Genomic DNA, 14,369 nt, shown 5'->3' with positions numbered 1-14,369 from the left:
CACATTGAAACACTTTCCGTTGCAGTGATCATATAGATGTTTCCCCAAAAAAGATTGCATCAAAACTTTTGAGTCAATAGCCCTATTCCCCTGGCACCAAGGATGAAATCCTGCTTGGTGAAATGCATTCAGAATTAAATAAAATCTTTTTTTTAAATAAATGACACATTTTAATATTTCCTGAAACCCTGTATATACATATATACAGATACAATAAGAGTTATGATTGATTAATTTTTTAAATTTTTATTGAATGATTTTTAAACAGATTCACACCATAAAAGTATGTATACTCGTATTAAATTCCAGGTATTTTGGACAACATTCATAAAATCACCTTTTATCATAACCTAATCCAATATTCTTTTGCATACTAATCAAGGGTATAACTCCCCATTCTCTTAAAAAAAATAATAGGTAAAATAAATTTTGACTCCAGCAGAATCAATGACTTAGGTGAGTCATGAGAAAAAGGAATGTGTGCTGTAGAAACTGCCAAAAATAGCAGACCAGAAATTAGGCCTGCCATTCCCGAATTTTATGGTGTGCTCAACAGCAAATCACTACAACCCTTTCAACATAATGGCCTGAACTAACCCCCTTTTACAACGATTCAGCAAAATATCTGCTCATTCAAGAAATATGTAACTACTCTGTGTTGTGCCTGAAGGCAGTCATTGGATTCTGTCTGCTCAGGCGGCCATGGTGGCCGGAAGGAGTGTACAGCCTTGGTCCCTAATGAAAATAATCAGAAACTCCTTTTAAAAATTGTATTTGTAAATTATATTCATTTTTAGGGATATATCTAAAATTATTAGGCAGAGAAATAGCCAAAATAATATGTGTATGGCTCTATTAAGAAAGCTGAGATCTGTCATGTCAATGGGAAAAAGATTCTCTATTGAAAAAGACTAAATAAAATTCCTTGTCCTAAAACTCTAACACCTCATACACAGAAAACTATAGCATAAAACGATGAGGCTTTCAATACATGATCATTTGTAACTTTTTAACTGTCTTCCCTCTGCATTCATGAAAAGTCTATGCTTTCAGTATTAAATAAAAACTTGAGATCTTAAAATGTCTCAGCTTCCCTATTTTTTCAACTAGATTTATTTCATAGAACAAAGTATGTCTCTCATTTTTAAATAATAAACACTTCAACTGATATTTTTTAAAGCAGTGAAACAGTTGATAGCTTTGCTTATAAAGTTTGCTGTACCTTGTAATTCTTAAAAAAAAAAAAAAATCTAAACCAAAGTTTCTCAGACCCAACAGAAAGCATAATATAAGCACAGAGGGCATGAACTGAATGGGTCCATCTCCAAGTAGTACAAACTATTGTAAGTCATCGTCTCCACCCTGACACTGTCTATGTCTGTATACGCAGTTTCACATTTAATATGCAACCAGCACCCTATTAGATTCTTGTTAGAGTAGGACCCTGAGAATAAGTCCACTGAAAAATCATACTGTGTATAATACCAGTTTGAACTTTTAAAGAGTGACTAATTTTAAGAAGGCAGAGAGAAACAAAAGACTTCCCACAAATGATACTTATCACTATGTAAAAGAAGAATATATACTTGACATTTAGGTGCCCATCTAGTTTCAGTATTTGTACCTAAGTATTTTTTAAACATATGAAAAGCTTCTAATTTTGAAAAGGTAAATTTATAAAAATGTTGAATTGTTATTGATAGGGTTCAAGTCCGGGCATAACCTATGAAGTGATCTTGCTACCATAATAACTGGTTTGCTCCACGATTTAGGTAATCCATTGACTCGTTTCAGATTTCCATCAGCCGTAAGTACAGTTGGCATTATCTCCATGAATCCAGAGGCAAATCTGGGCATACTTGAGGGGAGTGATGCGCACCGCCACATTGTAGTCCTTCTGAACGCCATGGACATCCACCCACTGGTGGCCCGAATAGACCGCAATGATTTTGCGTTTCCAGTTCTTTTTGTCTGGTTCTTTCAGACGAAGATAGACCCCAGAACCAGTGGAGCCCGACTCAGCATCACAGTATTGATAGAGGAGATCATTGGATTCATCAGACACACTACAAAACCGGTAGACTAATTGATCTGCCCTATCACGATCAAATCCTGAGAAGTGGATCATTCCTCCAGGCAGCTTCTTGATGGTTGGACTGATTCCTAGTTCCATATATTTCTTTTTATGAGGGCGCTTCAATTCCAGAAGAGCATAGTCATAGTCCAAAGCGGCTTCCCCTCTCCCTCCTCTAGCCCAGCCTTTGGGGATGTGGGTATTCTTGACCCGGGTCCATTGGAAGGAGGGCTTCCCCTCAGCAACTCTCTGGCCCCGACCAGATTCCTTTCTTCTTCTTCTTCCAGCCTTGTCTCTCTCCAGATTCACCTTGGTACCTTCTCTCTTGTCACCACCATTCGCCTCTCTCCTGCTCCTCTTAGAACCTCTACGTTTCTTGCCACCACCCTTATTTCTCATCTTCAACAACCCTACCCTTAGCTTTTTACTCCCTTTGATGTAGTCCTTTCCATCATGCACACAGTGGGCCGCTGTTAGAACGTGGCTGGGGGAAATGAGGATACCACTGCAGCCTGTGGAGAGCTTCACAGCTGTATTGAAAGGGAAATTGGTTAAGAACCTTTTGTCCAAGATGCTGAACCTGCTGTCTGTGCCATAAACCTGCCTTCTCCTCCTCACCAGTGCTCCTTTTGTGGTGATATTCTGAGTTGGCTCAAGGAGCACATCTTGGACTTTCACTCTAGTCAGGGTTCTGGTGCCATTCTCAAAGACAGTCTCATAGGAAAGAGAGTCTTCCACATCAGAAAGGCTGGGAGCTGGGAGTTCTTTCTGGCATTCAATGCCACACACTCTATCTAGCACCATCTTAGTATCTGCCTTGAAGGTGGGGCTGGTGAGACGGAAAGTCCTTTCACTGACAACCCGGGGTATTTTTCTCAAGTGCCACATAAAATCCTGTTCCATTTCAGATCCATCAGTGAGGGTCCACCCAAGGGTGAAAAATATCCAACAAAATAGCACGTTTTCCATTTTGTTCTTCTCTTTTGTCCTTAAAAATATAAAGAGAAAGTGACGCTTTATAAGGTTCTCTTTTTAAATATGTTACTTATCATTTCATTTAGGCCTTGAGTCTTAAATGTACCATCACCACCAAATAGTCCTTATTTTCACGGTACTTCAATTTTGCTGAGATTAGATAAACACCCTGCTAGAAGGTGCACACAAACTTCCAAAATTAGTAAACTGTATTTCACCCCACCTTCTTTCCACCAGGCCTAACCCACCTCCCCTTACCCCCACCTGCCATTTCTGCCTCTACCTCCCAGACAGCCCAATGCATGGGACGGTAAGATGGGGTGACAAACTGTGGTCCCTTATTGCCTGAGCCACACTCTCCCTCCCTAGGTCTCCTACAACATTATTTCCAGATGATTTAGAAATAAAGGTAGCAGCAGATGTCATGCTCTTCCCCCTGCACTTCGCTCTTTAAGAGCAAGGATCATAAATTCCTCATCTCTAGAGTATAATTGCCTAGCACAGAGCTCAAACAATGTTCACTGGAATACACTGAATTCCCTTAAACCATGGTTTGCTGACCAAACTCACTGATGGTGCAATGTGCCATGCGTTTTTTAAAAAGCTGTGCTTGGAACTACCATCTAAGCAAAGTAATGTACAAAAATGCTTCACAGTAGAAGCTTACTGTGTATTAAAATTAGTTGTAAGAATTCAAGGCGGTGGTTCTGAATTTGCCACTTGGGGGAACATGATCCTGATTAACTATAGTCCCTTTTATCGTTAGTTTCATCATCTAAGAGCAGTGCTTTTGTGTTAAACATCTTTTAAGTTTTCAGTACTTTATACATTATATAATACCTCTTCTGTTGTCTACATCTTCTTGCCCTCTTTTCCTGCTTCTCTAGGCTCCCTGGTATGTAAATCTATTTCATCAAACTGATGTTTGTCAGTTTTCATTTGTGTGGGTAGGAGACAGTGGTGGCATTCTTTACAGCAGCAATTTTGAACTTCTAGGTCACTATTATTCGTGACCTATGCTCCAAGTGTATTTTAACTAATCGTTAAAATACCAAGGCTCACCGTATGCTATTCATTTTATAGAAAACCAGATGATTCAAGGTTAGATTATTCCTACAATACCTTTACCCTCAGTGCTTTCTGATGAGTTTTATTTTATTTTTTTTCATGGAAAAGAAACTAATGAGAAATATTAGGAATGGCCCACAACTCAGGGCACATTATGAGATCCTGTGCACTGCCATGAGAAGCAAAAATTGTCTCTGAGGCAGGGTTGAATATGGGCATCTCTTGACATGAGAGTTCATTTTGCCATACGTAAGTAGAGAAGTTTGTTAACACACTAATAACATTCTTTTGATAGAACAGAAATGCATACTACGTGAGCCATTTTATTGTTTAAGCATGATATATTCAGTGAAACATGACATAATTCATTTGTTTCATCATATATTTGAACACATTAAGCAAATTTAGAATACCATGATTTGGTATCAGCAAAATTACATTGAAGTTTTGCAATTTCATTTTTTTATCTGCCCATACTTGACTGCTGAGTAATGATAATTCAGGTTAGTATTAGGCTGTTTTGTTTGCTAAATAGCTTGCAGTTTATTTTGGAGAGAGGGCATTCTTCTGTACACAGTGATGGGTATCATCAAAAAATCAATAACGAACATTGTTCAGAAAAACTCCACACTCAGTCACAATATTTTCTAATCATCCGCATGGCAAATGTCACTTTATACAAAGTAGTAATTATATTGGTAATTATTTTGTTGAGCCAGTTAGTATTTTCTTTTGTTATAATTTTCACAATGAGTATTTCATTTTGTCAATTTTATTTAATTCAGTTGGAGTGAAAAGGGCTGACAACTCAGTAAACCTATTGAGGCCTTGAAATCATGTTTAAGTGGGTAGTTCCCATGATGAAAAATTACGCCTTTGCCTTTAAAAAAAAAATGCTAAAATCAGAGACCTATTTGCTGCCTCTAGGCCTAACAACAGAGCAAAATAGACTATTTTAAAAATGTATGTAGGGGCGCCTGGGTGGCTCAGTTGGTTAAATGCCCAACTCTTGATTCTGGCTCAGGTCATGATCTAACGGTTTGTGAGACTGAGCCCCATGTAGGGCTCTGTGTTGAGCATGGAGCCTGCTTGGGATTTTTTGTCTCCCTCTTTCTCTGCCCCTCCCCCATTTGCACACACACATACATGCATGTGCATGTGCTCTCTCTCCTCTCAAAATAAATAAACATTTAGAAAACTGTGTGTGTATTTGATATTATCTACTTGATTCTTAGCAAAATTTCAATCAAGGAAATTTTTTAGTGTGGGAAAAATAATTTTTAAAAATTGGGTTTTTTTTTTCATTTAGTCCTTAATGACAAAAGCTGTCCATTGTGAACTTAATATAAGAATACACCAAAGACAGAACATCAAATATCCATGTTGAGAAATACAAAGAGTCACTCTGTACATTTTAACAGTTGATACTAATTATCCAAGGAGTAAAAATGTGTGAAAGGCATTCCTAGGCAAAACAGAAGACATCTAAGTCATGGTACCATGATATTGTTTCTCCAGTCCAGTTAGGTTTTTTTTTTTTTTTTTTTTTCACTGCTATTTAATCTTGTCTTACAACTAAAGCTAGTTAGGGATTAGAAAGGCAGAATGCAAATATTAAATGATAATTGACAAGATGATCTTTTGCTACACAGATCATTGAACTAGAGTAGTAAGCTCAAATATAGAAGTTCATCTACTCTTTACCAAACAAAACATGCACCTTGTGCCATAATTCTCTAGGCAGACTTTTAAGAAAGCCCCATGTAATGGCAACTTATATGTGTCAACTTGACTAGTTGGTACTAGGGTACCCAGATGTTTGGTCAAACATTATTCTGGGTGCATCCGTGAAGGTGTTTCTGGAAGAGAGTAGCATTCAAATTGGTAGACTGAGAAAAGCAGACTTCCCTTCTGAATGTGGGTGGGTCTCATCCAATCAGTTGAAGGTCTGTATAGAACAAAAAAGGTTGACCCTCCTGTGAGGAAGAGGGAACGCCTCCTGCCTGACTGCTTTGAGCTGGGACATTGGTATTTTTCCTGCCTTCAAACTCAAAATGAAAGATGAACAACTCAAAAGAATGTTATTGGTTTGTTAATAAAATTCCACACTTGTGTATGGCAAAATAAACTCTGTCATATCAAGGTATGCCCAGATTGCAGTCCCAGACCAGCAGCAGCATCACCTGGGATCTTGTTAAAAATGCTAATTCTCAGGGTCCAACCCAGAGCTACTTTCCAAAATTCTCCAGAATCAGAATGGGGGTGGGGGGAGTGGGAGATGGGGTTCCCAGCTATCCATGTTTTGACCAGCCCTCCAGGAGATTCAGATACTCAGTACAGTCTGAGAACCACTGCAGCGGTAAAGGCCCTGGGGCAGCATCTTGAGCCATACACCAGAAGGCAGCTTTCCCAGGGATGATTGCTTAACCAAGTTTCAAGTGACCTCTACTTCATCTTTGTGAACAACTTTATTCTTGACTTTGCTCTTTTACTATGTCAGCCATTGCCAATATCAAATGGTTCAGCCATTAATAAAGAAAAGATATTCTTTTATATAAGTGATTTAATAATACATCTGAAAATATCCAAATTCAGTGGGCTAGTTGGGGAGCAAAAGAGCAAAATGGGTAAAGGGGAATGGGAGGCACAGGCTTCCAGTTACGGAATAAAAGGGGCAGCTTAGGGAATATAGTCGATGGTATAATAGTGCTGTATGGTGACCCATGGTAGCTACACTTCGGGTGAGCATCACCTATGGGGTTGTCAGATCACTATGTTGTACACCAGAAACTAATGTAACATTGTGTGTCAACTCTACTTCAATTAAAAAAAAAATTCAGTAGGCTTGTAAGCAATGCTTCCAACATCTGATGCTACAAATTATAAGACAGCATGGATTTGCCAGCCCTGTCTGGTGCCCTTTGAGGGAGCCCTGCTACAGTGCACCGCAGGAATAAAAGCTATGCCCACATCTATCCTTGGGCATGGGAAGGGCAGAGCCTTGAAATACAACCTCAGAATCACAGTAATAAGAGGACATGAATTCAGTTAGCCTGTCCAATTTGGCCTGTAATTTAAAATTGGACAAATGTTTAAGGACACTTTCTTTTGGAAAATCTAAGTTTGCCTTGTGGTAAAGTGTCAGTGTAAGGTAAATGATAGCTCTTACTGATAGAACAATCCATGGTTCAGTGGACAACACATCCACATGTGCCCATCATCCAAAAAGCACCAACTCATTGATCTAAAGAGACACAGTCCCAACTGGTAGGGCAGCCATAACATTTTGAAAGCTTTAATGTCCAGTGTCTTCCCTCCTCCTCCTCCTTTTTCCTGTTTCCCATTATAACTGTGACCTTCACTGTCACTTTCCAGCTGCCTTGGATTTGGGGCTTCAAATACCAGTTCTGGTTAGCAAAAGTGAGGTTGCAGCCTTGACTCTCCACCATGAGTCAGTGTACACACAGTAGATTATGGGTTGGATCATGGAGACAAACGGAGTGGAAGGGAATCAGGGGAGGAGGCTTTGTAGATAAATTCTCACCGATGGAGTAGATATTACTTCACACTTGTTCTTGGTCCAGATTAATAGCAATGACCACATGAAACTCGAGAGAGAACTTACTATCACCCTCTGTTTGCTTATGCTTTCTTAGACCTGTGATGGCTAACGTATTTGGAATCCTGGAGCAACCGTCCAGCGGAGTGGTTATGTGTATAGACCAGGGAGTAAGAACACTTGGGCTGAGTCTCATCTTGACCACGTACTAGACATATGAATTTGGGCAGTTCACTGTGCTCAGTTTCAGCGTCCTCATTTGCAAAGTGGGGAGAACAGTAATCTCTCCCTCATAACGTAATCGTGGAGATTAAACAAGATGGTATATCCAAAGAATGATCTGTAAGCCCAGAGCACAGTAAAGCAGTCAATAATAGGTTCTTTTATAATTATTACTCTAATGGCTGAATGACTATCACTTTAAAATAGTTTATTACATAAGCCACAGCTATAACACTCCTACTTTTCTAAAACTAAACAAATATATACATATTTTTTTATTTCAGAAGAGTTTCAGACACACTCTCAAACTCCCCTTTTCTTTGTTTTGTTTGCTATGTTTTTTGTTCAAGGACAGCTACATTTTAGAGACTTCCCACATGAATGCTTTCCTAATTACTCATGTCTGTGAATATCTGTGGCTTTGTAATATATTTTTCTCAGAGCTATTAAACTTAAGTGTGATTAAACATTACCCAGCCACAGAACACTCGAATTGCATTTCCTGTGTCTTATTTATAGCCTGGATCTACATTAGGAATTCTAGAATGGCATCAGGCCCTCAGCTTAAAAAGAAACAGGGTCAATGTCAAAATAATTACTACAAGGGAGCAGTTTACCGTGAAATAAAAACCTAACCTTTTGAGCGAGTCTATCTATAGTGTATAGAATTTTACTATGGCATGACATAATTATATTCTAGGATTCAGTTTCTCTTCTGTTGTTTCGTTTTGTTTTGTTTACCTGGAGAAGTGTATAGTCTAGCTTAAGTAGGTAGGTGGATTAATGAAAGATTAGATGATTGGTCACTGTATTAAATATTTCACATGAAATATTTTTCCTGCCTGTGAAAATAAGGATGCTGACTTACCGTCAAGAATCTGCACCAAGTTACTTTCCCTCACCAGGTAAGAGATTCTCACTTACTCAGTCCTGTGTTTGCATCGGCCCCTTGCTATGTATGGTGACATTGGTGACATAGTTGTCCAAACTCAAGTGTATACCACACTGCCAGGAAACATAATTTTGCATTAACCTGTCAAACATTTTCTATGGGTAGTGTGGGTCAGGCACTGCTCAGATCAATGACCTTGGAGGGCCAACACCAATTTCGACCTAATGTGTGTGCTAGGACACAGAAATGATCACATACCCACTTTTTTACAACATGCCTGTGCCGTATTTAGCCATCCATGATTCCAACCACCTGCCCCTCCCAACAGCACTGCCTACATTTACACACTACATAGACGCGAAAATGCGCATGTCCGTCTTCTCTCCTCCCCTACTTTCACCCCCACCTACCCAGTGGAAGGCTGACACACAACAGGTGTGAAGATTGACACACAACAGGGAGTCACTGGGGCCCGGCCCAGATGCTCTCAATAACTGCAGAGAGTAGTGCTGGTTTGGGCAAAAGGCCACGGCAAGAGGGGAAGGGTATTACCAGGGAGAACAAGCAGGTGTGCAGAGGGCATGACACAGGTCACCTTGGGGAGATCACGTTTAAAAGCTTTAACAGTCACTTTCACCAACTGGGAGAGATGCAGGGGAGAATGGGGATTCTGTAAAGTCTAATTCCTTGCCTCCCGGAGGCCCTCACCTAATGTCACTCCCTGACTGGAACACGGAATGGAGGCCACATTTAAGTTACAACATGGGGCTCCTGGGTGGCTCAGTCGGTTGGGTGTCTGACTTCAGCTCAGGTCACGATCTCTCCATCTGTGAATTTGAGCCCAGCGTCAGGCTAGTGCTGACAGCTCAGAGCCTGGAGCCTGCTTCGGATTCTGTGTCTCCCTCTCTCTGCCCCTCCCCTGCTCATGCCTCCCTCCTCTCTCTCTCTCTCTCTCTCAAAAGTAAATAAACATTAAAAAAAACTAAGTTACAAAGTATATGGGATCACAGTGATGAGAAAGTAACCGTGTTAGCGATGGAAGCACGGTGGACAGCAAGAACACAGGTGTTTCAACAATTATGGAGGCAGTGGGCTTTGAGGGCAAACCGACTTGAGTATACTTGTGACTTCCTGGCAGTATGATTCTGTGAAGGTTACTTAACCTCTCCCAACATTATTTCCTACAGTGGTTAAAACACGAATAAAATTTTACGGTAGTTTTGTGAGAAACTAATATGACGTATATAAGCGTCGTGCCCAGAGCACAGCAAGCACTCACAAATGACAGCAATTACTACTATTAACATCAAACAATAGGAGTCAAAACATAGGTAGATATTTATAAGGGATTTCATACATCTCCATCTGTCGGGCACCTCACTATGGTATGCCAAATAATGGCTCCCCAAAATACCGTATCTGAATCCCCAGAAGCTGTGGATATGTTTCTGACATGGTCAAGAAGCCTGCAGATGTGATTTGGTGAAGGATTTCGACATGAGATTAGCTGGGATTCTCCAGGTGAGACCCATTCATCACCGGGATCCTTATATGAAGAAGGGTGAAGCTTGACGAGGAGCCGAGAAGACGAGGCGGAGGTCGGAGTGTTGCAGGCCTGCAAGCTAAGGAATGTGGGCAGCCTCTAGAACCCAGAAAGGGTGAGGAAACAAATTCTCTCCTCGAATTCCCAGGAGGAATGCAACCCTGCTGACCCTCTTTAGGCGTCTGGCCTCCAGAACTGTAAGGTAATGTGTTGTTGTTTTAAGTCTCTAAATTTTTGATAATTTTTATAGCAGCAGTAAAGATAAGAGTCTAGTTTTTACAACTGTCTACTCTGGATGTTTAGAAAGAAAGAACAGTAGGGAGTGGTAGAAAGTGGGAAAGAAAGTTTGGTCCAGAGACTAGGACATAAACGGAGATTTTCATTTCATGGAAAATCATACAGTCATGCAGTTTGAGAACTAAAAATAGAAGATCCTATTAAAACTTTATGGTGGCATGGAGCAACGTTGCTAAAGAGAGACAAGAGCTGGAACAGGGTGGAGAAATTTGTTTATTCCACAAAGGCATGCTGGGTGCTTACTAGGTTATGCATCATTTCAAAGTTTCTTTCTTTGTTTAAGAATCTCTGCGGTAATCCTCCTGACTTACAGAGCTGGAGTAGAACACTTCTAAGATACCTTTCAGCTCTGAAGTCTCAGATTAAACCACAAATGAGAAACACAAGTAACTTACTCATCGGTGATCTTTGAGAAGCTTCTATTGCTGGTCCCTGGCCTGCTGTCCATACATCCACCACTAGATGGCAGAACTAGCCAGCTGATGGTGAAGCTAAAGTCCTGAGTTTAAATTGTTTACATTCACTGAGCTATGATACAGAACTTATTTTAAAAGCACGTAGGATTCAGCAGGGGGATAAGTCCAACTGGCTAATAATATACTAAATGGTTGTCACATATGGAATTTATCACATTTAGAAAACCCACCTACAGGCCACAGAGCCTATCCTGATGAACTGAGGGCTGAAGATGCTGTCTACAGCCAGACAATTTTCTGGCAGGTGGTTTTCCAAAAACCATCGTCGTGCCAGCACACTTCCACTGTGACCTACAGCACGGCTGAAGAGTCCCCAAAATGTGCTGCAAGTCATTTCAACCCAAAGAAAAAGCTTCAACTTGCCAAATATTTCACATATGTTTATCAAATATTTTATAATCCATTACCAAAGGGTAAGCTCTCCACTGACTCAATGCTGCGAAGAAATGGCAAGAAGTTCATTGACAAAATGCCAATTTCTATTCAAAATATCATACCATAGCACTATTTTCAAGTTTAGCTTCAGGAATGGAGACAAAGTAATGTCTGCTTTAAAAATTTGGCAGTACTTGAGGGAAAGGAAGATGGTAAAGTTACACAGTTGATTATTTTACAGTAACCCACAACTTCTGTTTCTCATCACAATAAAAAAAAATAAACCCCCCCTTTGTTTTTTAGCTATTTTTCCAGGAGATGTACGTTTCGATTCATGTAATGGATATGCGGTGTGTAAATCAACTTTGGGGTGCATGGCACTTTTGGGAGCCCCAAGCAAACACTCTGCTGGCTCTCCCGTACAATGACATAGGAAGTGCACAGCGTATGGCTCCTGACTTATTTTTTATCTTGCAAGTTGGCCTTTGAGACCAAAGAATATATGTAAATGTACCAGGTTCGCTACTCATCAGTCTTCGAAGCATCTTACGATCACAATCCTTTCGGCTAATCATGTATCAGTTTAACCTATTTGAAGCTTTGAAAGAAAAATGGGGTTAAGCAAAGTTCTAAAATAACTTTTACACCACTAATTTGATTTTTGCTGTTTCCTAACCTCTCCTCTCCGATTTCTCATCTGCAGAGTTAACTCAGCCTCCAAAATTCCAAGCCTGATCCTACTGTTAAAATTCAGTATGCTTGCCTCGGATATTTGAGCACTGGGCAGAGAAAGATAAATAATTTACTCAATAGGGAAAATTAACTCACATTAGCAGTTGTTTATTTGAACATATAATGAGCACATACTATGTGCCAAGCACTGAGCTAAACAATCTCACATTTAAAAAACATGAAAAAGATTGAGTCTACAGGTTTCCAGGTTGTCTGGAAGAAAAGTGGGCAGAGTATTCATGCCCCGCCTCTTCTTGTACTAAAGGGGCTCCTCTAAGATTTCCTAATAAAAATAAAATTCCACATACTTGGCCACTGCTTTCCAGCCTAGATGTCTTATTTGGCTGGAATGTGTACATTCTCTCTTCTAAATTAAAAACCAGATTCTAGGCATAATTCTCCAAGCAGCAAAATATGACTTTTATAATCCTCTGTAGAGACAAATGCCCTGGGATAAAATGAGAATTAATTTCAGAAGTGAGAAGGGTTAATAAAAGGGGGGAAATACCTACATAGGGCAAGCAGCTTCTTTTCAAATCAATGACAGGGTAAAAAGGTCAAAGGAAGTAGGTGGGAGTGTTTCTACAACTTTGCAAAAAAAACTTTATTATTGGAGAACATTTCCCAACTACACAAAAGTAGAGGGAAAGTATAAAAAGGCGGAGAAAAAAGTGTAACCCATGTGCCCATCACCCTGCTTCAATAATTACCAGTATTCTGTCAATCTTGCTTTGTCTATCTACATGCCCCCTCCCCTTTTTTTGGTATTTTAAAACAAGTACAAGACTTTTCCATTTCATTTCACCTTCTCATTTTAAAAATGTTTTTCACTGCTCCTTTTGCTGACCTGTGCAGCCAAGTTGATGAGCTAGAGAGACAGAGGTTCCTAGCTTTCATAGTAACCCTGCCAAAGAGGCTTTCAACCAGAGTAGGCTTTCCAAGAATGGTTTTACACCTTTTTCAATGGCATCTGTTAATAATCATAAAAATAAAGAGGGTCCCCTCTGGTACTGCTTAAGCAGAAAGAATTCCGTTTATAGTCCAATGCAAACACTGTAACTGCTAATATTAAACTGTGCAGAGGCCGGCACACAGAGTTGCCTATTGAGACAGTAGTTTCTTTGAGGACTTAAAGTGCTAAGTTTGATCCATATCCTTAGAGCCCCTCAAAGAAGCTCTCCTCGGGTGGGTCTGCCTTTCTCGCAGAAACTTGCAGATTCTAGGGTTTTGCCCTGTCCGCGGGGGGCTCCGTCCTTACCTGCGAAGCATATTCGGTGCCCGGTGCCCGGGACGCTGCCCAGCTCGACTCAAAGGCCCCCGAGGCGGTCCCAGCGCTGGCGAGGGCGGGCGGGGGCTGCTGCCACGAGCCTCGCGGACCCGCCAGCACCACCAGCGGCTCGTGGCGGAGACTGCGGAGGAGGCCAGAGCTGAGCTGCGCGCCGGTCTGGAGATGGGAGGGGAAAGGGGGCGATGACGCCCGGCCGACGCGGGGGGAGGCGAAGAGGGGGAGGAGGTGGGCAAGAGGAGAAAAAGGGAAAGAGGGAGGGGAAGGAACCCGGACGCTAGGCCCAAGGAGGTGTGTGTGGGTGGGGGGTAGGGTTCCCTGGAGGTGCAGAGCAGACGGGGCAACCTCTCACCCCAGCATCTCTGCCCCCAGAGTGAAATAATGCAGCACCACGAAGAATTCCTGAGTCCATTCACAAGAGATGTCTGTCCGCGTGACACTGTGCATCCCTTGCATAGCCTCAAGAAGAGACTTTAAAGTCGGGGGGAGGGCTGATGGGGGTGCGTGGGAGTTGTTCATCAAATCTCACTTGCCCAGCTCGCCGTCTAGACCCCAGCCATCTAGAAGAACCAGAGCTGTTTCCCCAACCCCAGCCCAAGCCTTCTCTATTGGGGACTTCGCTTCCTGGGACGTATCCCCCCACGGGGCAGTTCGGATTGGCGCCTGCGCCCAGGGTGAGCGCGGCCTCTGTAACTACTCTAGTTCCCGCAGGCGCCCACCCCGGGGCTGGGCTGAGGGGTCCCTCTGAGTGTCCTGTGCCGCCGCCAGGGGGAGAGCGTCAGTTTCCGTCTGTCTCCAGGCTAGCTGGCCTTTACTATTTTCTGAGTTTGTGGTTCTTGCCCACCTCGGTCCTACCAGCATGCTAACCTCG

The 14,369-nt window shown here is 41.5% G+C and overlaps 1 protein-coding gene across 1 annotated transcript; it reads right to left on the bottom strand.

Moving 5' to 3' along the window:
* Positions 1–230: 230 nt before the first annotated feature.
* PRSS35 (serine protease 35) lies at positions 231–14,085 on the bottom strand. The gene is made up of 2 exons (XM_058734600.1): positions 13,472–14,085; positions 231–3,062 (listed from the first exon to the last, which is right to left on the bottom strand). The coding sequence occupies exons 1-2, from the start codon at positions 13,480–13,482 to the stop codon at positions 1,802–1,804; spliced, it is 1,272 nt and encodes a 423-aa protein (XP_058590583.1). The 5' UTR covers positions 13,483–14,085; the 3' UTR covers positions 231–1,801.
* Positions 14,086–14,369: the final 284 nt, after the last annotated feature.

Source organism: Neofelis nebulosa, chromosome 6, assembly GCF_028018385.1.
Source record: "Neofelis nebulosa isolate mNeoNeb1 chromosome 6, mNeoNeb1.pri, whole genome shotgun sequence".
Lineage (NCBI taxonomy): Eukaryota > Metazoa > Chordata > Mammalia > Carnivora > Felidae > Neofelis > Neofelis nebulosa.
This window is presented reverse-complemented; position numbering and strand designations above follow the sequence as displayed.